This window comes from Ichthyophthirius multifiliis (genome assembly GCF_000220395.1).
Source record: "Ichthyophthirius multifiliis unplaced genomic scaffold scaff_1120509250386, whole genome shotgun sequence".
In the NCBI taxonomy this organism is placed as follows: Eukaryota; Ciliophora; class Oligohymenophorea; order Hymenostomatida; genus Ichthyophthirius; species Ichthyophthirius multifiliis.
This window is the reverse complement of record NW_004086788.1, coordinates 14,302-39,862: the sequence shown is the minus strand read 5'-3', so window position 1 is coordinate 39,862 and position 25,561 is coordinate 14,302. Positions and strand designations below refer to the sequence as shown.

The window sequence follows — 25,561 nt, the reverse complement described above, 5'->3', positions numbered from 1 at the left end:
GAACATTCTTAATATATATTATATTAAAATTTATATTTATATATATATTTTTTTTTAAAAAAAAAGCTAAACAAAATATTAATTTAAGAAAAAAAAAAAAAATTATTAAGAAAATTAAAAAGAAAGAAAGAAATGATAACATAATCATTTTTTAAAAAATCCCGAATAAATAAATTAGATATATAAAATTACAAAAATAACTTTGATTGTTAGATATGTTTTAATTTTGCAGAAATGCCTTAAAACTGTGATTCATGTAATCGAATATATTGTAAATAATGTTTAGAATTACAAAAACTTAAGTAAAAAAAAAAAAAAAATTAATAAAATGTTTTTTTGAAAAAAAAAAAAAAAAAGTAACAAATGTTTATCTTGTTAAAAAAATACATAAACTCTATCCAAATAATTAGAATGTACATATATAAATCTTCAAGTAAAATGTTAATACTGTTAAAAAATATACAAACTTCAGATAATTGAAAACCATACATAAATATGCAAAATAGTTTAAGAAAAAGCAGTTCCATTGACAAACTCAATATATGATTTTCGTCGATTTCAAACTCATGAGGAAATATTTGAATGTTTAATTTGTTTTTAAATGTCGAAAGACCCAAGGCAATGCTAAGGATGTTAAAAATGTTTTTGTTCTAAATGTATAGAAGACTGGCTAAAATAACCCAAATACGAAAACTAATGTCCGAATAGATGTCCTTAATAATTTAAAATAATTCAAATAACTCCAGACTTATAAAAATAGTATTATTCTTAATAAGTAATATGTGTATACTGTTATGAATCATTTGAATTTAAAGAAATATTACAACACGAAAAAATATGCTAATTTCCTAAGTGTCAAAATTACGATATATGTCAAAAACGCCTTACAAATAATCAAAATGATCCTTTATCAAAATAAGGTTTTTGTGAACTTGAATGCCTTCTTATGATCGAAATAATGAATAACTAATCTAATTATAATAATATGTATAAATCAATAAAAAACTTCTTTTTAAAAAACTATCCAAATATTGATGGTTTGCCTTAATAATAATAAGTTGTTTTATAAAAGTAAGCATCTATTTCTTTGTTTTCCCCTATTTAATAAGCAAACGGATTACTTTAAACATTATTTTAATAAAATTAAAATTAAAATTTAAGCGAAAATATAGTTCTATAGTGGGACCCTTAAACTAGTGGAACTGGTATTTAAGTTATTGATAATAATTAAGTTTTTTTATAAGAATAGTAATATGTTTTTAAATCTTCACTTTGTAAATAGGTAAAAAAAAATTAAAAAAAAAATCAATTAAATAAATATTTTTAATAGAGTTTTAATTAAGGAATTCATTATTGGGAAATTACTATGGATAGTAGAACTGAGAATGAACTTAAAATAGGAGTTAGTACTAGTAATTAATTTTAATTAAATACTGCATTTTGTGATACTAATATTGGTTTCGCTTATTATGGGCTAGGATGCTTAAGACATGGGGATAATTCGAATGGAAAGCAATATGGAAAGTAATTTAAAAAGTAAGGTGTTTTGGGAGTCTTTTTGAATATGAAAAAAGGATAATTATCATTTGCTCTTAATGGTGAATATTATGGAATTGGATTTGAATCCGAATCTCTTAAAAAAGGACCTATTTGGCCTGCTGTGGCTCTTTTACATATAGCTGGATGCAAAATTTAATATAAATAAGATATTCCAAAATATTTTATTTTGTGATTTTTATTTTTTTATTTGTTGATTTAAAAAAGTTTAAAAAGAATGAAGGAAAAAAAATTACTAACAGTTTTTAATAATTTCACATTTTGTTTTATTTATATCATATAGTATAATAAAATATATTAAAAAAAAAAAATATCCAAAAAAAAAAAAAAAGTATTATATACATATTTTAAAAAATATGATGTTTATTCTTAAAAAAAATAAAATTATAATTACATATTTAATTAAATATGTATATTCATTTATTAACTAAAATGCTAAAGCCTATTTTTTACTGATCTAAATAAAGTCCTTATTCATTTGCTAAATGTAGAACAGTCAAAAAACATGTTTATAAAGATACATTTTAGTTGTTTTAATTGCATTTATTATATACGTCTAAGAAGTTTACTTTTTCTTAAAAATTAAGTACATTTTTCCAAACATTATGTTTAAGTTTTTTAATTTGTACTCCATTTTTGCCATTATTATTATCTTCTTATAGAATTAGTTATTCGTTATTAATAACATCATTAAAATCATTATTAATTTCTTAATAAAAGTTTTATGTATCATCACCATGGTTATTATTATTTTCCTGGGTTTTGCTATTTTAATTTTATGTCTTTAGGTAAAATTTTTCAAACCTAAAAATATAATTAATATTTAATTAAAATTAAAAAAAATACATTTTATTAGAAATTCTAAAATCAATAGGCAAAATAAAAACTTCTTTTTAATAAGAATTTTTAGAAAATTATTTATTTTTTTATTATAGCATTATGTTTTCTACTTTATCTTATATTTTCGAAGAAAAATCTATATAAAATTCATTTTGATTTTTGCTTTTTTTTTATTTAGATTATCCGTTTTCATTTAACTTTACTTTTTTTCTTTATACATCCCAATTTTCTGGTAAAACCCAATTTTTTTCAATTGATTTTTTATTCCTTTCATAATTTTCTAAAGAAAACTTAAATTTTTCTTATTCATTTTTAAAGGTTTTTTTATCACTCATGTTTTCAGGGTTTGGATATTATTAATATTTTCCATTTAAATTCGCAGAATCATTTTCTTAATATACTCCATAATTATTATCTAAAACATCTTATTATTCAAAGTTTGTTTATTAATAAAAGAGTTCTTCAGATATTAATTATGAATTTTCCTTTTATTATTTTTAATTTAATATTTTTATAATTATTATACTTTAAATTCCTAAAGTTTCTGACATAATTACATATCTAAAATTATTTTTTCTGAATTTTATTAACTTACTTATGTTTTATAAAATAATAAATTATCATTTATATATTTATTATTTTATATAATTAAACATTTTTAGAAATTAGAAAAATTATAAAATTTTTTCTTTTCTATCTATTCTTATTTTTAATATCCACTACTATCAAACAACAATCCAACATTTTAATCAATCTTAAAAAAAAATATAAAATAAATAAATATACTAATTATAAAACCTATAAACTATTCAATAAAAGACCTCTTATTGTTTAATTATCAAATTTAGATGAAGTTTTTGAAAAAAGAGGATCAACATCGAATTCTAAATCATATTTATTAACATTAATATTTTATATATTTTTTTCTAAAGTCTTTTCTCCCTAACCTATTTTAGAAATAATTTTTTTATTTTAAATAATATCTCCTTGTTAGTCTTTTTCTTCATTTTTTTCTTCTTTATCATTTCTTTCAGTCCTTTAAAATCCTCCTATTACTTTAAAAGTATGATTATGAAGATTATCGACTCGATAACTATAAAAAATATAAATCAAAAATATTAAAATAATTTATTAATTAAATAATGTAAAAAAAACCTGTAAATTTTAACATTTGAATCAAGATTAAAAGATAATTTCTTCCATGCGACATCACCTTTACCTTTTAATTAAAATAATATTAAAAAAAAAATATATAATACTTTGGAAATCAACTGAATCTAATAAATTTACTAGAGGAACTTCAAAGGCATTTTTTTAATTAATTTTCTTATAAAAAATAAATATAATGTATATATTATAATATAAAATTTATAAAAAAAATATAAATATAATTATAAATATAAATATAAATATATATATAAATATAAATATATATAATAATTATTTTATTTATATTTATTTATATATATACAACGTAATAATTTAATAATTTATTTATTAAAATATGATAATTATATAAATTTGTTTTAATTTTTTTTTTATTAATAAAATTTTCTAATAATAAATAGTCTTAAATATAAATAAAAATAATATATATATTATTTATAAACATTATATATATTTCCATATATATATTCTAATTTATTATATATATATATATATATATATATATATATATATATATATATATATATATATATATATATATATTCATTTTTTTTTACATTTTTAAATAATAAATTGCTTATTATTTCACTTATTTTTTCTTAGTTTTTTTCTTATTATTAATTTAAAGCATCTTCTATTTCATAATCTTATAATAATTCATCATCTTCATATTAGATTATTTTTTATTACTATTCCTATTTTAAATTATTATTAATGTTATTATGACTTTTTTTATTTATTTTTTGGATTTCTTATTCTTCCTAAGTCAATAGTTCTGTTAACTTAGATTATTTTCTTTTACTTATATTTTTATTTATTAATGGTGTTTTTTAAATTTAATTATTTATAGCTTTAACCTTTATTTAAAATGTATTTTATTAATTTTATTGTTTTTTTTTTAAGATAAGTTTTGATTATAAATTACCATTTTCCCCCGCCTTAGTTATAAATTTAAATATATATTTTTTTTTAATTTATAATAATAATTATATAATTATTTTTTTATTTATAGTTTAGTGTATAAATTATAATTTATATTTTTTAATTAATTTTAATAGTTAAATAGATATTATTAATATATTAAATAATATTATTTTATTTTATTAAAAAAAAAAAGTACTTGAAATAATTTATTTTATAATCAGTTATTAAAAAATTGATTTACATATTTTAGTTTTTATTTTTAATTTTTTTTCTTTATGTTATTATTTTATAAACAAACATTTATTCTTCATAATATTTATCACAAATAAAAAATTTATATAGAATTTTATTACATATATAAATAACTAATTAGATAATAGATTTATATTAGTATTTATTATTTAAATACTATTTTATAAAATAATTATATGAAAATAGTATAATTTATAATAAATTTAATACTTGCTAAAAATTTACAAAAATATATTATTTTATATATTTAAAAAAAAATAATAAATTTTTTTATTTGTAATTAATATTAATAAGATAAATATAAAATGATATGATACTAGAATAAATAAAAATTATCATAAAAAAAGCAGAACAAATAAAATCAATTTATAATCTTCTTATAATTAAAAAATAATTATCCATTTTTAATTATAATTTTGTGATTAAATTAATTTTATTGGATGATAATTAAAATTAATATTATACAAATAATTTGATAAAAAAAGAAAGCAAAATAAGTTTAAAATATAATGAAATATTTATATATAAAATAATTTATAATTTTCTAAAAATATAAAATACTAAATATATAATAAAAGAAAAAAAAATATAAATAAATAAAATGGTAAAAAATTAAACCAAAAAAAAATTGACAAATACAAAAACTCCCAAAAAATCTTAAAAAATAGAAAAACAACAATCTCCATTAAAAATAAAAAAGACCATTAAAAGTATTTAGAAATCTGTTTAAAAACCTAACAATAAAATTTAAAAAATCAAATTATTTTAAAAAAGCCCTTCGAAAAATTCTAAAAAGAATACTTCTCTAACTTCTTCTCCATTAATTCAAAAACAAAAGTTAGAACGCCGCGACAATTCTAATACTGATGAAAAGACTGAAAAATCTCTTATAAAAAAATAAAAAGAAATAAAAAAATAACTTCGAAAAACTACTAATGCTTTAGAAAATACTGATAAATAACCCAAGTAAAAACCTCTAACTATAAAATAATAATTTTAATAGAAAAAATAATAATTACTTGAAAAAATACCAAAAGAAAAATAGCCTAAATCTTCAAATATTAATTTATAAACCTCAAAAAATCCTAAAAAATCATAATATGTAAGAAAATCATAAAAAAGTATAGAAAAAAGTGAAGAAAAATCTCTTAAAAGTGTTTCAAGATAATCTTCCAAAAACAAATGTTTTTCAAAAAGTCCTTAAAAAAGCCTTTAATAAAAAAATCAAAATCAATTATCCAGGACAAGAAGTAATTCTCGAAATACAGCCAAAGTTTCCATACAAATACAAACTGATCCTATTAGTCCTTTCAGAAAGTCTAGAAGTTCTTCGAAAAAAGAAAAAAGTCCAAAATAATATAATTTAAAATAAATATAAAATAATACAAAATAAACTAAAAGTAAATTATAATCTTTGAATAATTCTTTAATATAATAAGAAATTCTTACTAAGTAAAAAAGCCCTCCAAAAAATTTGAAAAATCAATAAAAACGCTCCAAAACTCGTCAAAAATATGTAAAAAGTCCGAAAAAAGCATTAAATAATTCTTAAAATACCATTCTGAAAAGCCCTTAAGAAGAATAAAAAAATACATTAAAGTAATAAAAAGGTACTCTAAATGAATAAAAAAGCCCTTTAAATGAATAAAAAAGCCCTTTAAATGAATAAATAAGTTCTTTAAAATAATAAAAAAGTCCTTAAAAAGAATAAAAAAGTCCTTTAAAAGAATTATAAAGTCCTATAAAAGATTTAAAAAGTCCTCAAAAAAAGAAGAAAGTTCTAATGATTAAGAAAGTGGAAAGAAATTGAAAGAAAGTGTAAGCAAAGAATAAAAAAGTCCTTAATAAACATAAAAAGAAGAGTTAGAAAAAAGGACTTAATAGAGGATGATAAAAAAGAAAAAGATAATTCACCGAAAATAAATTAATTAAATAATATTTAAAATTAGTAAATAATTTAAGAAATAAAAAATAAAAATAATGGAAAATTTTTACTATATAGGTTTTTCTATAATGAAAAACTTAAATATTATAAATAAAAGTTTCCTAAAAGAAGTATTAAAGACTTATCTTAGTTGATAAAATATGATTGGCAAATATATAAACTTACAGAAAAATCAGAAAGAAACTTTTCACCTTTATAAGAATAAATATAATTTATATAATAAGCCTAAATAGAATTAAATAATTAAAATATCCTTTAAAATAAAAATATGTTAAAAAATAATCCTTTATATTAGATTTTGAATTAATATGTCGACAATTAGAGTATGGATATATAAGAATGAAAATGATATCCTTTTTTTTATTTATAATATATATAATATTTATATATATAAATATATATATATATTTTAGTAAAATATTTATATAATGCATAAAATGCGTATTTAACTAAAATAAACGTATTTATTAAAATTTTTTTAATTTATTTTAGTATTTTCCCTCTAATATATCTAAGGGTAATAAAAAAAAATATAATTTCATATTTTTTTTTTTTTTCACTAGAGCTCATATAAATAAATAAGATATTAATAAATCAAATATATAAAATAGAAAGAATAAATAATTTATTATTTTTAGAAAAACCTTAAAAATAAAAAAACACATTTTATCTTTGTAATAATAATATTTAATAATAATAATAATAAGAAATAAAAATTTAATTATTTTTAATAAAAATTTGAATTTAAAAGACATGATTATAGAAAAATTCTTATAAATTCATGTTTAAATTAACATAAATATATTTAAATGAAAATGGAAGTATAAAATTATATAAAATAAATTCTTAAATATAAAGAACAGTAGAATAAAAATTGTTTTTAAGACTATCTATTAACCAAATATAAATATATAATACAATATAGATGTTTTTTACATATACAAAATTATAAAACTAATTTTTAAATTGATATCAAATTTTAGAAAAATAAAAGAGAAATAAAATATACAAGAGACTAAAAATAATAATAATCTAAAAAAAATTAATTAAAGTAGTTTAATTCTTAATTAGGATAGAGCTTTAGTTATAACAAACTGATAATCTTATAAAATAATTATATTATTTGATTATTTATATATTTTATAAAAATATTTTTTAATATTTTATTAGTATTTTTATTTATATTTTTTGATTTTATATATGAATATATATAAATAATTAGAAATTTATATAAATAAATATTAATATTTATTTATATATATAAATATATATTATTTATTTATTAGAAATATATATATATTTTATCTATTTAATTTTTTTAAATTATTTTTATTTTTTAAACATTTATATATAAATATTATTTAAAACTTTAACATATACTTATATTATTTTTTATATCTTTTTAAATTATTTATTTAGACGCTTCATAAATTATATTTATTATTTTCTATTTTAAATATATTATATTTTTATATTACATTTTACTTTTTCAATAATATTGAATTAACTATAGTAACGTGCTTCTTAAAATACTTTTATTCTTATAAACAAAGTATTTACACTTTTCGTATTATGAATACTTGTGTTATTCATATAGAAAAAGGTTTTTTTAAAATTTTTTTTTTCATTAAAGCTAGAAACAATTTTAGTTATAGAATATGAAATATCCTATTATTATTTTATGGAACACATAAAAATTATATAAGCAATATATTAATGTTTAGTAATAGCTAATATTAAAAGATCCTATCTTACTTTATTGATACATTAATAATATTTTTTTCTTTTTAAATTATATCTTTCTATAGGTTGTAATTTTTTATCAATATAAATAATATTACATTAGTTACTAATTAAATATCCTATTTAACTATTTAATTTTATTTTTTTCTTCATTTATATTTAGTTTTCTTTCATTATTTGTTTAAATTAGAATATTTATGTTTATTTATTTATTATATTTATTCTATACTATATTTATTCTTTTCAGCATTTTAATTATTATTTCATTATAAAAATAGAATATTAATGCTTTTATATATTAAATATTTTTCCTTTAATTTATTAAATATATAAGTAAAAGTTAAAGGTTATTTTATTTTGATTCTTTATATATTAGTTTCAATTTTTTAATAATTTTTATTTATGAAAATTCCTAATAATTAATAAATAGTTTTAATATCTAATTTAAATTATTTAAGTAAATAGTTATTTTATTTTTATTTTTGCTCTTTATTATATTATAAATATTATTTATTTAATTATACGTAGTTTTTTCTTATATTTTATATTAAGAATTTACTATATCCAATTAATTTGTATGTTTGTTTTGAAATAAATAATTATTTACGGGTTTTCTATTAATTTCATTTATGACAAATGAAAAAGCCTAAGTAAAAGTTACAAATTGAAAACTATAAACTATTTTATAATCATTTTTTCTCCTAAAATTATGTTCAAATCTAGTTTAATTTGATGAGTTATTCATTTTATATATATATATATATATATATATATTTAAATATTAATTTTTAAAATATGTTTGAATAGATTTTATATTATCAAAATCAAGTTTGTTTTTAGAAAAAGAGACAATAAAAATATATATGATATTTAAATGAATTAAATATTTTTAATTGAAAATAAATATTTGAATTGATTTATATGAAAATAAATTATAAATATATAATGTAAATTTTATTTTTATATTATAAATAATTTATTAATTATTTACACTATGTATTATCGTATTATTTAAATTCATACTAAAAAAAAATATTAAAAAGTTCTGATATCCATAAATAAAATTATTAATGCACCTCTTATGTGATTTGAGACTTAAGAAATATTTATAATTTCTTTTGTGATATAAAGTGATTTTACTTATAACCTTTTTTTAAAATAAAAACACTAACTAAAATTTTTACATTCTAATATTCTTAAAAAGTTTTAACAAAAGGAATAACTGTACCATTAAAAGTTTTAAAAAATTAATAAAATAATACTAATGTTTTATTTACAAACTTTTGAATTTTCTAATTTATAGAAAAAATTAAAAAACCGACTGAAATCAAATCGACTAAAATTATAATCTTCTTAAATAAAAATATCTTAATTAATTATTTATTTATAATAAGTAAAATCATTAAGTTTAATAGATGATATTTGAAATATCAGAAGAGTATTTTTTTTTTAATATTATAAATACATATATATTATTTTTCTATTCAAGGTAAATTAATAAGTGTTATAAAGGCAATAAATAAATCTAAAAAAAGAGAATGCTATGAAATAATTGAAGAAATAAAAGAAAATACAAAGAATAATAAAAGAAAAGATAATCGTTAAAATGTTTAAAAAAAATTTTTTGAATAAAATTTGAAAAGAATATAAAAATAAACAAATTCTAAATGAAAAAAAAATAAAATGTATAAAAAAAAAATTATATAAATTATTTTTTAAATAGACTATTTATTTAAATAATTAATAAAAATATAATTAAAATAATAAATAAAAAGATAAATTTCAATTAATTTTAATAACATTCATATTTTAAATAAAATGTATATTTACTCTTTACAATAGTAAATTTTTATTTATTTAAAGACCTTAGAAATTTTAATATAATTATTTTTCAAAAATATAAATAAATAATGTTTTTGTTATTTTTTTATTTATATTATGTAATTATCAAAATTAATTAATTAAATTAAAAAAAAATATAAAATAAACATTATAATATAAAAATAAATATATTTACAATTAATTATGATTTATGTGAATATTACAATTATATATTTAAAAAATACTTGTATATATATTTATACTGATTTTTGAAAAAAATATGACGTATAAATTGTTAATTTTATTGTTTAATATAAGTTTTTGAAGAAAGTATTTACAAGAAATTATTGCATCTAAATAGTATATTTCTTTAAAGTATATTTTAAATATTTTTTTTGGATTTTAATATAAGTAATATGATAGATAATATAGAAGCTCACGTTTACAATAATATCAAGAATTGTTTAACAAAAAGATTGTTAAAAGTAAATAAAAATTTTAAATGATATTATATTTTTTATATAATTTTTTTCTACTTTTATTAAGTTATTATATTAAATCAATCTTTGATTAAAATTTAATTTAATTTGAAATCACAATCGTACTAAAACACTCGAAGCGTAATCTTATTTACATAATAAAATGGTAATTTTTAAAAATATTAATATGTTTAAATAACTTAATAATTGTATTTATTATTTTTGAATTAAAATAAATATTTTTAATTTTATTAAACATGAAAAATTTATTATAAATATTAGAAATTATATATATATATATATATATATTATTAAAAGATTTTTATTTATATTTTGTTTGAAAATTTTTTTATATATTTTTAATAAAAATAAAAAGTTCAAAAAAATGCAATATATATATAAAATTAACAACAGATTACAAAAAATAAAATAAAATAAAAAAAACCAATTATTTTAAATATTTCTTTTATTTTAATTATTTTATCATTTAGTTGGTTTATTAAGAGCTATTTTAGGTTCATTATATACATTCGGAACATTACCTAGAATAGAGGATCCGATTTTTCCATAAGATAATCTATAAAGGTTATTTCTATTATTGTGATTTTAGTTTTTATTTTAATTGCTTTAAAATTATTAGAATTATTATTGAAAGAATTATTATTATTAAGTGTTTTTTTTTCATTATTTTCAAATTTTTTAATCAAATACTTATTAATTTAATCATCTTCAGGACTTTATTTTTTATAATCCTCATATAAGAAAGCATCTTATTAAGTTTATTAAAACTATCCAGTTCCCATAAATTATTTATTTAAATTTTTTTCATTATTATTTTAAGAAAAAACCATAGTATTTTATTTCTTCCAATCCCATTAAAAATCATATTCATAAAAAAATTACCTCATAATAGACCTAAAAATTTTTTTACAATGCTCATAATCTGGTTTTTCCTCAAATTTAAGGTTTTTGCAATATTATAAATAAATAATGAACTCTGTAGGTAAATCTTTGCATAATTTTTCTAAGGAAGTATTCATTTTTTTTCCTTTATTTTCTCATATTTGTCTTACTTCCCTGTACATTATAAACCTTACCAAGGTAATGACCCTTTCAAAAAATAAATTAAAACATAACCTAAGCTTTCCAAGTCATCTCTTCTTCCTTATTCAATACCTATATGAGTATTAATAGAAGCATATCTAGCAGTTCCAGTAAGTTATTTATTATCTTTATAAGGAATATGTTTTCCTTATTTATCAACATATCTTTTAGCTAAACCTAAATCTATTATATAAACAATATTTTGTTTTTGCCATCCCATTAAAAAATTATCTGGCTTAATGTCTCTATGTAGAAAATTTCTAGAATGTATATATTCTATCCGTGTTATCATTTATTCTGCTAACATTAATACTGTTTTTAATGTAAATTTCCCATTATTTTTCGTTAATAAAGCTTCTAATGAATTTCCAAGTTTATCCATTATCATTATATTATATCCTTAATCTTAACCATAAAAATAAACATAAGGAAATCCTATTACATTTTTCTGATTCAAGTAATTATATAATTTTGACTCAAATTATAATTATGGATATTTTGTTGATGCATCTTCTAATTTTGCAGCATACTCTTCATCATCAGATATATTTAATGTTAAATATATTTCACCAAATGCTCCACTACCTATAAAATTTTTATTATTATTTTTAAGTTCAAGAAATAATTAATATATATAAATATTGATATAATTTTTTTTTGATTAATAATATATTATTATTAGTTATTTTTTTGTTTATTTAAAATTATTGATTTTTCCAATTTAAAAAATAATTTTAATCCATTAAATTTATCGATTTATTTCATTTTAATTATTAATATACAGATTTAAAGTAAAAGCTTCTATGATATATATATAAAAGTAATGGAATTTTCGTTACCTAATTTATTTATTAATTTAAATTTTTTGCAAAAAGTGGAATTAATTAATTTGTTTGTCATTTTTATTTTGCAAATAGTTTTTTTTTAGTATAATTAATAAAAAAATAATAAAAAAATTAAATTATATAAATATATATTATATATGAAATATATTTTTTATATTTAATATAATATTTGTTATCTAAACTTTAAAATATTATACGCTTTTTTTCTTAACTTTTTGGAAAATAAATATTAACGTTTAATTTATTCGTTATTAAAGCATATATAGTTATGAATGATATAAAAAATTATATTAAATATATTTAGATATTTAAAAAAAAAAAAATCATATTTATATCTATTTAAAAAGAAAAAAAATCATATTTATATCTTATTATTTAAAAGGAAAAAAATCAAATTTTTAATTTATAATCAAGAAAATTTCATAAATTTAAATTCTTAATAAATTTGTTGTTTTAAAAGGTTTTTTCAAAATTTTAATTTTTTTTTTTATTAATAATTATAAAAAGCATTTTATATAAATTAAATTAATTTATTATTAAAATAATAAAAAAAACTAAATTTCTCTTAAATTTATATAGTTCTTTTACAACAATTTTTTTTTTAATTTTTTTTAAAGATATGTGGTGTGATAAATTCAAACTATAAAGGAGGAATAAAATCATGAAAATGATGTAGAGATCTTAAAAAATTATAAATTAGATTATATTTAATTAATAATACTTTGAAAATTAGTAGTTACTTTTATATATTTTTATTTCATAATCTCACTATTAATTATAATTTATTTTTATTATTATCTTTATTTTTAAAATAAAATTAGATTTTATTCTATATGGTAAAGTAATCTTAAATAATTCAGATATTTCCCAATATTATTTTTTAATGTGCCATAAAAAATCTATTTTTATTTCCTAGATGGCAAAACAAACCAAAAAACAATTAATTTTTTATAAAACTTTAAGAAAACATATCGTATCTTACCTTTTTTTGATTTAGGATAGTAAATTTTTATTAAAACTTAATAAAAGAATCAAAGATAATATATATAAATAAAATTCCAAAATATGATTAAATAATAAATCATTTTTTTTTATATTATACTTAATTTATTTAAGTTTTACAATTTTTAGACTAAAAATTTCATATTTTGATTTTAATTACAAATGTTTAAAATTTAAAAAAAAATTTAAAAATGATTTTATTATTTTTATAAAAAAAATAAAAATTCTTTAACAATCAAAAAAATAATAATTTATTTATTTTTAAAGAAATATTAAATTATCTTCATTAATTAAGTATTATAAAATAGATTTATTTTAGTTTATTATTTTATTTATTTATTTTCTATTCATAAATTAGAATTATTAATTAATAATCTTAGCACTTAAACTCAATTCCAATTCTAAATCTAAGCAAGTAAAAATATATTTTATAAAATAAACAAATACTTGAAAAATTAAATACTTAATGATTATAAATAATAAATTATATATGATTAATATAAAAAATTTAGAAATATTAAAAATAATAAAAATTTTCAGATTTCTTATATTTGTTTAAGTTTATATCTTTTAAAATCATTCAATTAAGTTAATAAATTCATGAGAGTTTTCTTTCCGTATAAACATATATATTAATTTTATAATAGAGATTAAAAATATTTCAAAATTAAGTATATATATCATACTCTTTTAAAAATAAAAATAATAATCATTAATATTAAATTAATATATATTATAATAATTTTATATTATAAATATAAATATAATTTTAATTAATTATATTTAGTAACTAAAAAAATAATAATTTAAAAAAAAAAAAAAATTTTGTATATAAATTAAGTAAATATATTTGAATAACATTATAAAAATTAAATTTTTGTAATTAATAAATAAAAAAATAGAATAATTATTTTAAAATAAATAATAATAATTATATTTAAAATGTTTTTAAATTAAAAAAATAAATATGTAAATTATATTTATATAATTTTTACATTTTATACTTGAAAAAAATAAAATATTAAGTTTATGTTTATAATTTAATTTTATTAAAATATTATATTACATCTTTTTTTAATAAAAAAAAATTTTATGAATTTTATAAATTATTTTTTAAAACTAAATATTTTTGTTTAAATTTTTTCAAATTCAATAATTTTATTAAATAAATATTATTTTATAGAATTTAATATATATAATAATAATTTTACTTTATTAGAAATATAATGTTTATAAATATGAATTATTCTTATATTATAATAATTATAACCATAAAATATATAATATATTTTTAATAAATTAAAATTCAAAATAAATAATATTAAATATTTATTTTTTTATTTAAAAAAATAAAAAATATTTATATAAAATGTAAAATAAGTTATATTTTTTTTAATATTTTATAAAATTTATTTAATTTTAAATTATAATTCAAATATCAAAATTATTGATAATCTATTTATAATAAAAATATGAATTATTTATTATTTAAAAATAGTATATAAAGCATATATTAATCTAATTTTATAATTTATTTTATTTGAAAAATAAGAAAAAAATAATACTATTTTTTTGGCATTCTAAAAATAAAATATTTAAATATAAATAAGCATAAATAAATTACACAGTTAATATATAAAAAATATTTTGATAAAAATATAAAGAAATAAAAATTAAAAGTAAAAAGTAAAAAAAATCGTATAAATAAATTTAATTAAAAAAATAACATATATTAATATAATATATATTTACATTAAAAATAAAAAATAATAAAGTATATATGATTCAAGAAGATTTCGAAACACCTCCATATGTAAAAAGAGATCTTGAACTTTTAGAGCCTAATGATGAAATAGTAAATAGCAACTCTAAAAGCTAATAAAATTTAAGAACAGAGTATCCTTATAATTTCGAATAAAATAAGGGAAGTGTCCCATAAGTAGATGATTTTAATGAAAACATAGGAAGTGTAAATTATTTAAAGAATAATCAATAAACGAACAATAATATAGATAATAAAGAAAAAATTAGAGAAGAAAGTGAGCAATCTCCTTCTAAACCATTATTAAAATATGAATAATAAGAATAAGAAAAAGTAAAAAATAATTTAAATAAAGCAACTTCTCAGGAGATAAAAAAACAAATGCTTTAATAAATTTAATAATAATAATAAGAGGAATAAAAACGTTAATAGTAAATTTTATAGGAAAAATAAATTTAAAATGAATTAGAAAAAAAATAATAATAAGAAAAATTATAAAAAGAATAAGAAAAAAAAAAGAACTATATGAATAATAACTATTATAATAACAACAACAATAACAACAATAATAACAACAATAATAACAACAATAATAACTACAATAATAAAGATAACAATAATAACTAAAATAATAATAATAATAATAATAATAATAATAATAATAATAATATTAAGATAATTAATAAAATCCTGATTAACATTAATTAAACAATAAATAAAATTTTTAAAAGAATTAAGTTCATCATGAAGATAATATTCATAATGGTGAAAACTAGCATAAATAAGAAGAAGATTTAAACAAAGAATTCGATAATCCTATTCATCCATTTTCAATATCTCGAAATTAATTAATTAGATAGCTTCAGCCTGTTAAGAAAGACGTTTTTCTGAAGAAGTAGATATTTTAGAGAAAATAGGAGGAACCGATATATTAGAAAATGCTTTAAAGACCAATTTCAAGAAAGGAATAAATGAAGATGATAATAATATTAGAATTTAAGCTTTTGGACATAACATGAAACAAATTTCAAAACCTAAAGGATTTTTTGAACTTTTTTTCAGTGCTATGGATGATTTTACAATGAAAATTTTAATAGTAGCTGCTTTAGTTTCTATTGCTATTGAAGTCGGGACCTCAAAACCAGAAAAAAGGCCAACTGCTTGGATTGAAGGATTCGCTATTTTAGTAGCTGTTTGTGTATGTTGTACTGTTACTGCTATTAATGATTATTAAAAAGAAAGATAATTTTAAGGCCTTAACAAAGTTGCTGAAGATCGAAAAATGGTTACTATTATTAGAAATGGAATTAAATAAACTGTGCATATGTCTAAAGTTTTAGTAGGTGATGTTGCAGAACTCACAGAAGGTATGGAAATTCCAGCAGATGGAATTGTTCTTGAAGCTTCAGAACTTACATTAGATGAATCAGCAATGACAGGAGAAACAGGTCTTTTTTCTATATTTTAATTATTTTATATTTATTAAAATATAAATAGATCCTGTAAAAAAATAAGTATTAAGTGAATGTATATAAAAAAGAAATCATTTAATTTAATAAGGAGAAAAAAATACTTCAGGAGCACATGATGTACCTTCACCTCTTATATTATCAGGAACAAAAGTAATAATATATTTTTAATTTATGAAAATTGATATTAATAAAGATTTTAACTGGAGAAGGAAAATTATTAATAGTTGTAGTAGGAGATTTTAGTTGTGTAGGTAAAATTTCAAAATTATTATAACAAAAAGATGCAGAAGCTACTCCATTATAAGAAAAGTTAGAATGTATAGCAAGAGATATTGGGAATTTCGGTTTATATTCATCAATAATAATAATGTTAGTACTTTTAATACGTTTAGCGGCTGAAAGAATAGAAGAAAACTTATGGAATCATGAAGAACATTGGGGATAAATATTATAATTTATTTTAATAGGAATAACAGTAGTAGTTGTAGCAATTCCAGAAGGACTTCCATTAGCAGTAACATTATCATTAGCATATTCAGTAAAGAAAATGCTAAATGATAAAAATTTAGTCAGAAAATTGCAGGCTTGTGAAACTATGGGAGGAGCGGATTGTATATGTTCAGATAAAACAGGAACTTTAACATAAAATAAGATGACATTAACTACTTGGTGGAATGAAGAATTATAAGAATTTGAAAAATATAAAGAAAAAGTTAATCTTAACGAATATATTCCAGATAAATTAAAAGATTTTTAAGAGCTTTTCATTTAATCCTGTGCAATTAATTCCAGCGCAGATTTAAGACCAGATTAAAAAGGCTCGAAGACGGAAATCGCTGTACTTTTGTTACTTGAGAAATTCGGAGAAAAGTACGAAAAATGGCGAGAAAGATATGAAGTTGTATCTAAATTTCCCTTCTCATCTGCAAGAAAAAGAATGGGTATTATCCTTAATATTAATGGCAAAAAAAGACTTCTCTAAAAAGGTGCTTCAGAACTTGTTCTTGCAGCTTGTTCGCATTTTATTTCTAAAAAGTCAGGATAAGTAAGACCTATTGATGAAGCTTTGCTAAATACAATGAAAGAAGCTATCAAAAAAATGGCTGATAATGCTCTTAGGACAATTGTTTTGGCTTATAAAGATATCCGTGATGATGAAGATATAACTAGTAAAGACCGTTTAGGTGTTTTCGATATAGAAACAAAAGGACTTACTCTTTGTGCAATTTTCGGTATTAAAGATATTCTGAGAGAAGAAGTACCTGGAGCTGTTAAAACATGTTATATTTAAAAAAAAAAAAATATTTAAAAAAATAAAAAGGTTAATAAGCAGGTATAAAAGTTAGGATGATTACAGGAGATAATAAAGATACAGCTAGAGCAATTGCTAAAGATTGTAATATATTAGATTTAACTCGAAAAGATAATAAATATCAAGTAATAGAAGGAGTAGAATTTATAAAATTAACAGGAGGGGTTGTTTGTAAAATATGTAGAACATCCGAATGTCCATGTCCAAGAGATTCGGAGATAGCCGAAAAAGAGTAAAAGACTGTAAGAGTAGATGTAATTAAAAATACAGAAGTATTTGATTCAATCTACAAATAAATCGATGTTATGGCTAGGTCTCGTCCTGAGGACAAATATGCGATGGTAGTAGGACTTATAGAAAGAAATCATGTAGTTGCAGTTACAGGAGATGGTACAAACGATGCCCCGGCTTTAAAAAGAGCAGATGTAGGTTTTGCGATGGGTATTGCAGGTACAGAAGTAGCGAGAGAAGCAGCAGCGATTATTCTTTTAGATGATAATTTTAAAAGTATTGTGGCTGCAGTCATGTGGGGTAGAAATATTTACGATTGTATAAAAAAATTCTTGTAATTTTAATTAACTGTAAATGTTGTGGCTGTTATTATCACTTTAGTTGGTGCAGCAGTCTTGAAGATGGAAATATTAGTCCCTATATAAATGTTATGGTAAAAGTTAAATTAATATATATAAATATTAAGTATTTTAAAAAAAGGATAAATTTAATTATGGACACTTTTGCTTCTTTAGCATTAGCAACAGAGCCTCCTACAGAAGAGTTATTATTAAGAAAACCACATAATAGAGATGAATATATTATAAATAAAAGGATGTTCAAACATATCATTGGATAAGCTATATTTTAATTCACGATTTTGATGATCTTGGTTTTCAAGGGAGAAAATTTCCTTCCAGAATATCCCGATGATTTTGATAGTGAAATAAGAAGTAATAAAGTTTCAAACTTCGGTGTTTAATGGTATCTTGCTAAATATTCCGATCAATCGAAATAATATATAAGATCAGGAAGAGAAAGATCAATTGACGGAAAGTAAAAAGAATATCTTCTTGTTTATGATGCTTATGGAATTTATTCTAGGCATTTTACATTTGTATTTAATGTATTTGTCTTTATGTAAATTTTTAATTTCTTAAATGCAAGAAAACTTTAGTAATTTTTTTAAAATTATTATTTTTTATTTTTAAATAAAATAAAAGGGATGAAATTAATATATTTTCAGGAATTACAAATAATCTATTTTTCCCTTGTATAATTGGCTTTATTATTTTTGCTCAAGTAATTATTATTGAGTTTAGTGGTAAAACGTTTAGGTGCTATAAATATGGATTAACTATTTAATAATGGATGATTTGCTTTGGATTCGGTTCTTTAAGTTTAATTTAGTCTTTCTTTTTGAAATTTATTAGTGAAGAAAAGTGTGTTGAATTGGGAAGAAATAAAATTAATCCTTTAAGTAGTCATTCTAGAATACTAGGTTTAAAAGGAAATAGAGATCCTTAAAGTATGTCGAGAAGATATTCTGCAATTGCAGGTGGTTTACATCCAATGAGGCCTAATAGTTAACACAATCATTGAATATTTTTTCTGCAATAATTAGATATAAAAAAATAGCATATATATTATTTTTTTGTATTTAAAAAATATAAAATATACTTTATACAATTTTCTATATATATTTAAAATAATAATTATAATAATTACTTTTAAATTAACTTTAAAAAAATTAAAATTAATATTTATCAAATTTTTTCTACAAATTAAATAAATTCATCCCTTTTATATTATTATTCAATTTATATGTATTAAATTAAAAAATTAAATAAAATTTTATATTTTATTTCGGAAGATTTTTTTTTTTTAATTATAACTTGAAATTTTAGTTAATCTAATATTATTAAAATAACATTATGATCTCAGCTTATGATTTCACATATTTTTTTTATAAATATCTAAAATATTTTTTAGTTATTATTTTTATATATAAATTAAATCATATATAAATAAATACAATAGGATAAAACATTTAATTCAATGATAAAATTCTAACTTTACAATACAATACATAATAAATTTTTTATTTATATTTATTAACATGAATAAATAAAAATAAAAATAAAATATAAAATTTGATAATTCATATAGTAGTTTCTTCTAAATTTCTAATAACTTTCTATTTATATTTTAAATTATATTAATTTAGATAACACATATTATAAACATTTTAAAAAGCAGATTTTTTTAGCAAATTCCCCTTTAAAAAACTATCTTAAAGATAATTATTTTTGACAAAGTTATCTTAATCCGAAACAAAGTTGCTGTTGCTATTAACCAAACTATCATTATTATTAATAGCATTTTATTTATTATATCTCTATAAATTGTTAGAATAATAATTAAACCTTTCATAGGTAGTTTTATCCAAAAAAAAGTTTTAGAATTAAATTTTACAAAGAAGTGCTAAAGGGACTAAAAATACTCCACAAAACCCAATACAAGAGATTTAAAAGAAATATAAAAGTAGATTTTTTTATTTAAAATCTTCTAAAGGAATTAAAATATAATCAAGTTTATCATGTTAATAAACCGAATAAATATTAATGGTTAAACAAAAAACTAAATCAACAAAATTAAAACATATAAAAAACAAGAAAAAGCTATGATTATCACTTCCTACACAATTATTAATCCAAGGACAATGATGATCAAATACGGAAACACATTTTTTACAAATTTCACAATGTTTAGACCTTTCAGGTTTAACAATACAGCATTAAGGGCATACGTTTTATGGTTCTTCAACTTGTACAAGTTTAAATAACTCATCAATTTTTTCACTTTCTTTTATTTTAAAATTTAAATATCCTGGATTTTTTAACCAAACAATTAAAAAAAATATAAAGGAAAAACAAGAAATTACCACAAATAAAATAAATTAAAAAAAATGAATTTTCCTTTACAAATTAAAATTTAAAGAAAATAAAATGGTCGAAAAATTGCAAAAAAAAAACATGCCTAAAAAAAATATCAACATTTTTAGATTTTTCTATTTTGGTTTTAATTATTATTTCACATCAAAATATTCCAATATTCTTTTCTTTTCTTTTAAAACATCCGTAATTTCGCTATTTTAAAAGTCTTCTTCTAATGCCAAATCTAAAGCAGTTCTTCCTTTTTTATCTTTTATCATTTTATCTGCTCCTTGCAATAATAAATATTTAACTACTCTAAGACTTCCATTAATAACAGAAAGCATAAGTGGTGTCATTCCTTCGCAATCTTATTCATTAATTTTTGCTTTTTATGCAATTAAATATTAAATAACTTAATAATTTCCTTGAAAGCAAGCCCAGTGTAAAGCAGTAGCCTATTTATTATCTACTGCGCTAATTTCAATTCCATTTTTAAGGAAAAAATTAAAGATTAAACATTTTCTCCTTAAGCTGATAAATGTAAGCAAGTTTGCTCGTCTTTATTTTTAACTTTCAAATCTGCTCCAGCTTTTTATAATAATTTTAATGTTCTTATATCTCCCACGTAAGAAGCATAATGAATCGCTGAATTTCCTTACCTGTTTTTTTGGTTTACCCATTTTTGTATGTTTTTTTCTATTTAGATATTATTATAACCTTATTTAATATAATATTTTCTTGCACTTTCTAATAAATTCTAGAGACTTTCTTTGTTATTTTATATTGCTATCATTAATATGTTATTTTATTCGTGATTTTTTATTATTGCTATGTCTATTGAATTTTATGATAAATAATGTTCAAATTCATCATACTTATGGTTGTTTATCATACTTATTATAGCAGAATAATCTTAACTTAGACTATAACTTGCATATGAATATTATTTTTGGCTATTTTCCTGTTTAGGGCTTTTACTTTTACCATTAATGTTGCTTTTTTGTTATTATTAATCTCCTATTTAATCCTCTATGCAAGAAAGTTCACTATTTTCATATTAATCTTTTTATATTTTTTACATATTTTCTATTTCATACTATGAAAGGAATTAATTACTTAATAAATCATTTGCAAATGGCCAACTGTTAAATATTTAATTCATACTTAAGGGTATTTCAGGCTTTTCTTGCTATAGATTTTATGAATTTAAAATGAAATTATGATTATCCTATTATTTCATATTTTCTTTTTGTATTATTTTTTTAGGAATTATATATATATGTATTTGTGCTTATAAATTATTATAATTAAAAAAAAATTGTATGTGAAGAATTTTAAGTATAAATTAAAAATTAATATTTATTCAGAAAAAAAAATATTATGTATATATAGTATTTAATAAATTAAAAATATATTTTAATATTAGAACATAATCATTTATTTATCTTTTAATTATATAATGTTTAATGTTACCTTAAATCATAATTAATTACAAAAATTTTATGTTTCTAAATTGATTTTAATTAAAATACTTATCGATATATCGAGCTAGAAGAAACAAAAATTGTAATACTTTATAAGTAATAATACTAATTTTTCGATAATCATAAATAAATATACAAATATAATAAAATAATTATTAGTTTTTTAATTTGAAATATATAAAAGAATATATATATATATACATATTTATATATACATATTTATATATATTTATATATATATATATATATATATATATATATTTATGTATATATATATTTTATTTTAATTGCTTTATTAAAAAAGCAATAAAGATATTTAAACATTGTTTATATTTTATTTTATTTTTACTATTAATTTGTTTAAAAAATAAATATATTTATGAAGAAATGATTAATAATTTATTATTAATATATAATATATATTTTTATAAAATGCTAAAATTAAGTATTATTTACTAATAAATTGTATAATTAATATTTTATTTAAAAACGCAGTAAATTTAATTTATAATTATATATAATGTTTTAAAATAAAACAAAATATATAAAATAATATAAATTATATAAAATAATATAATATAAAATTGTTATTAATTAATAAATTCATAATATAAATTATTTATTTCTTTAATATTAAATTTATAATTAATACATTTGTTTTATTAAAAAATTTAATATATTTAAGTTATTATATAGTTTATTTATGGTTCAAAATAAATTTGTTAAATATTTTTGATTTTATTATAATTTTTCTATATACTTTTAATAATTTTTAACAACTTTATTAGCTTTTATTTTGTTTTGTAATATTTTATTTTTTATTATATAATGAGTTTATAATTTTAGATTAAAATATATTAAATATATTATTTCTTATAAAAATTATATATTATTATTTTAAATTCTTAGCCTTAAATTTATTGTTATTCAGATTTTTCCATCCAAATAATTATTAAATTCTTACAATATCTTATTATTATTATTTTTAAATAATTACAAAATTAATAAAATAATAAATTACAATATTATATAACGAAAATTGTCGGATTAACTTATTAATTCATATTAAATTATTATTTATAAAATATAGCACTTTATTTTGACAACTTTTTTTTCTTTTCTTATTTATTTTATCAAATTAAAAATAAAATTAAAGTTATTTTAATTATTATTAAACTAAATTTTAAACAAACTATCTATTATTGTTGTATTTTCATTAAAATTATTTACATTTATTTTTACTTTTATTAACTTATGACATTTGTTTTCTAAAATAAATGAATTAAGATTAAAATTTATTGATATTATTTTTTTAGATTTTAAAATTGAGACTTTAGTATATATAGTTTAACATTTCGTTTCTAAATTTGATATTTTTTCTTTAGTTTTTTTTTTAAAAAGATTAATTAATATCAAACTAATTCTGGCTTTCCTATTTATTTTCCAATCTTTTTATTTGAAAATTAATAGGCTATCTCTTCTAATTTTAATTTCTTGAAGATTATGTATTTTATTTATATAATTAAAGATTTCATTGTACTTTTATAGATGTTAAAATATAATTTAATTTGATGTTTATAAGTAATTTAAAAAAATAATATCCCTTTATACCACTTTTATTTTTTATGAAAAATATTAATACATCTTTTAATTTGAAAAATCAGAAAGTAAAATAAAGAATACATATATTAATTTGATTTTTAATTAATTTTAAGTTATATGATTTTTATAAAATTTATTAATTACTTTTGTTAAAAATATTAAATTAATTGAAAATGATTTATTGAAGATTTAAAATAATCGCCTAATTGATTTGAATTAATTTTCTAACATAAAATAAGCCTTTGATCTTATCGAATTTTTTTGTAACTCATTTGATGCAAAATTTACAAACATGCGATTTCTCAAATATGGCTAATAAAAAAAAGAGTCCTTTATAAATAAAAACTTTAATAATTTATTTAATTAAACTTTGACTTTCTTAATTATTATCAATAATAGAAGTACTCATATCTTAATAAAAAATCTAAAGAAGCAATCTAAATTATTGCATAAGAGTTCTATATCTATCATTATTAACAAACAAAATTTTTTCATTCTTCTTTCCATTATGCTTTTACACATAGGTTATTTGAGAGTTATATATTTATCTTTTGATATGCTAATTCTATTTTATTTAATTCTCTTTTCCCAATCAATATTAATTCAAATTTTTTTTACATTAATTTTTATTGGAAATATTTTTTTAAAAAAAACTAGACTAAATATTTGTTATAATAAGTGTTTTTGTATATTCTATATGTATTATCACAAATTCTATCAATATTACTTAGAAAAAAATTTTCCTTTTGCTGCATATTAAAATCTCAAGTAACTATAAATTTTGAAATGTTTAGTAAAATATTATTATTTAAAGGATACATTCTAAAATCAATAAGAAATCATACAATTTTCGTGTCTTAAAAATTCGAGTGAGATTCTTAACAAATGAATATCTAATTTTTTTATTTATTATTTTAAATATTATGTTAATTGAGTAAAATTTACATAATAATTTAAAGATATTTATATCATATTGTTTTAAAAGATATCTATTATTTTAAATTTTTTAAATACCATTAGAAAAAAAATTAAATTTATTTCTTTTTGATTATCCTAATTTTATAAAAATATTATAACATTTTTTCTTTTATATTATGTTCCTTCAAAAAGCCAAATTTTCTCCCATTAAAAGCCGGATTATCTCATTTTTTTTTGAGGAGTGCGCTGTACAAAAGATTAATAGTATATATAAAATAATTATTTTAAGTAAGAATAACTTTAATAAAAATTAAAAATTAAGCCATTAATATATATTTCTACATGAGACTTAGTTTTTTAAATAAACAGTTTTCAGTCTGGTAACGAAATATTAATTTTTATAGT

At 17.1% G+C, this 25,561-nt stretch overlaps 5 protein-coding genes across 5 annotated transcripts, besides 36 other annotated features; 3 read left to right on the top strand and 2 right to left on the bottom strand. All coding sequences in view use genetic code 6, as the record gives it.

The window, feature by feature from the left end:
- Positions 1 to 249: 249 nt before the first annotated feature.
- On the top strand, positions 250 to 1,223 carry IMG5_070490 (hypothetical protein). The gene is made up of 2 exons (XM_004036715.1): positions 250 to 302; positions 358 to 1,223. The coding sequence occupies exon 2, from the start codon at positions 543 to 545 to the stop codon at positions 948 to 950; it is 408 nt and encodes a 135-aa protein (XP_004036763.1). The 5' UTR covers positions 250 to 302; positions 358 to 542; the 3' UTR covers positions 951 to 1,223.
- Positions 306 to 384: a microsatellite.
- A 143-nt stretch (positions 1,224 to 1,366) lies between the features above and the next one.
- IMG5_070480 (spry domain protein) lies at positions 1,367 to 1,732 on the top strand (the record flags this gene model as incomplete). Its single annotated transcript, XM_004036714.1, has 1 exon — positions 1,367 to 1,732. One exon carries the CDS (start codon positions 1,367 to 1,369, stop codon positions 1,730 to 1,732), a length of 366 nt encoding a protein of 121 aa, XP_004036762.1.
- Positions 1,733 to 1,846: 114 nt separating this feature from the next.
- Positions 1,847 to 1,885: a microsatellite.
- Positions 1,847 to 1,886: a microsatellite.
- A 1,260-nt stretch (positions 1,887 to 3,146) lies between these two features.
- On the bottom strand, positions 3,147 to 3,707 carry IMG5_070470 (hypothetical protein; the record flags this gene model as incomplete). The annotated part of the gene is made up of 4 exons (XM_004036713.1): positions 3,147 to 3,151; positions 3,219 to 3,452; positions 3,553 to 3,616; positions 3,657 to 3,707. The coding sequence occupies 4 exons, from the start codon at positions 3,705 to 3,707 to the stop codon at positions 3,147 to 3,149; spliced, it is 354 nt and encodes a 117-aa protein (XP_004036761.1).
- A 10-nt stretch (positions 3,708 to 3,717) lies between these two features.
- Positions 3,718 to 3,829: a microsatellite.
- Positions 3,775 to 3,829: a microsatellite.
- A 157-nt stretch (positions 3,830 to 3,986) lies between these two features.
- Positions 3,987 to 4,107: a microsatellite.
- Positions 4,108 to 4,507: 400 nt separating this feature from the next.
- Positions 4,508 to 4,575: a microsatellite.
- A 727-nt stretch (positions 4,576 to 5,302) lies between these two features.
- Positions 5,303 to 5,342: a microsatellite.
- Positions 5,343 to 6,093: 751 nt separating this feature from the next.
- Positions 6,094 to 6,134: a microsatellite.
- A 170-nt stretch (positions 6,135 to 6,304) lies between these two features.
- Positions 6,305 to 6,507: a microsatellite.
- Positions 6,358 to 6,508: a microsatellite.
- A 542-nt stretch (positions 6,509 to 7,050) lies between these two features.
- Positions 7,051 to 7,093: a microsatellite.
- A 719-nt stretch (positions 7,094 to 7,812) lies between these two features.
- Positions 7,813 to 7,887: a microsatellite.
- Positions 7,877 to 7,969: a microsatellite.
- Positions 7,881 to 7,957: a microsatellite.
- Positions 7,910 to 7,968: a microsatellite.
- Positions 7,910 to 7,987: a microsatellite.
- Positions 7,930 to 7,987: a microsatellite.
- A 643-nt stretch (positions 7,988 to 8,630) lies between these two features.
- Positions 8,631 to 8,669: a microsatellite.
- A 506-nt stretch (positions 8,670 to 9,175) lies between these two features.
- Positions 9,176 to 9,202: a microsatellite.
- Positions 9,203 to 9,297: 95 nt separating this feature from the next.
- Positions 9,298 to 9,337: a microsatellite.
- Positions 9,338 to 9,986: 649 nt separating this feature from the next.
- Positions 9,987 to 10,021: a microsatellite.
- A 1,190-nt stretch (positions 10,022 to 11,211) lies between these two features.
- IMG5_070460 (protein kinase family protein, putative) lies at positions 11,212 to 12,052 on the bottom strand (the record flags this gene model as incomplete). The annotated part of the gene is made up of 3 exons (XM_004036712.1): positions 11,212 to 11,305; positions 11,632 to 11,643; positions 11,802 to 12,052. 3 exons carry the CDS (start codon positions 12,050 to 12,052, stop codon positions 11,212 to 11,214), a joined length of 357 nt encoding a protein of 118 aa, XP_004036760.1.
- Positions 12,053 to 12,793: 741 nt separating this feature from the next.
- Positions 12,794 to 12,834: a microsatellite.
- A 138-nt stretch (positions 12,835 to 12,972) lies between these two features.
- Positions 12,973 to 13,085: a microsatellite.
- Positions 12,983 to 13,075: a microsatellite.
- A 902-nt stretch (positions 13,086 to 13,987) lies between the features above and the next one.
- Positions 13,988 to 14,022: a microsatellite.
- A 545-nt stretch (positions 14,023 to 14,567) lies between these two features.
- Positions 14,568 to 14,623: a microsatellite.
- Positions 14,571 to 14,623: a microsatellite.
- Positions 14,624 to 15,330: 707 nt separating this feature from the next.
- Positions 15,331 to 15,376: a microsatellite.
- An 83-nt stretch (positions 15,377 to 15,459) lies between these two features.
- On the top strand, positions 15,460 to 19,879 carry IMG5_070450 (hypothetical protein; the record flags this gene model as incomplete). The annotated part of the gene is made up of 7 exons (XM_004036711.1): positions 15,460 to 15,648; positions 16,298 to 16,889; positions 16,939 to 17,063; positions 17,107 to 18,193; positions 18,235 to 18,889; positions 18,937 to 19,392; positions 19,440 to 19,879. The coding sequence occupies 7 exons, from the start codon at positions 15,460 to 15,462 to the stop codon at positions 19,816 to 19,818; spliced, it is 3,483 nt and encodes a 1,160-aa protein (XP_004036759.1). The 3' UTR covers positions 19,819 to 19,879.
- Positions 15,970 to 16,111: a microsatellite.
- Positions 15,983 to 16,111: a microsatellite.
- Positions 18,197 to 18,233: a microsatellite.
- A 340-nt stretch (positions 19,880 to 20,219) lies between the features above and the next one.
- Positions 20,220 to 20,249: a microsatellite.
- A 2,572-nt stretch (positions 20,250 to 22,821) lies between these two features.
- Positions 22,822 to 22,913: a microsatellite.
- A 249-nt stretch (positions 22,914 to 23,162) lies between these two features.
- Positions 23,163 to 23,213: a microsatellite.
- Positions 23,163 to 23,218: a microsatellite.
- Positions 23,219 to 25,561: the final 2,343 nt, after the last annotated feature.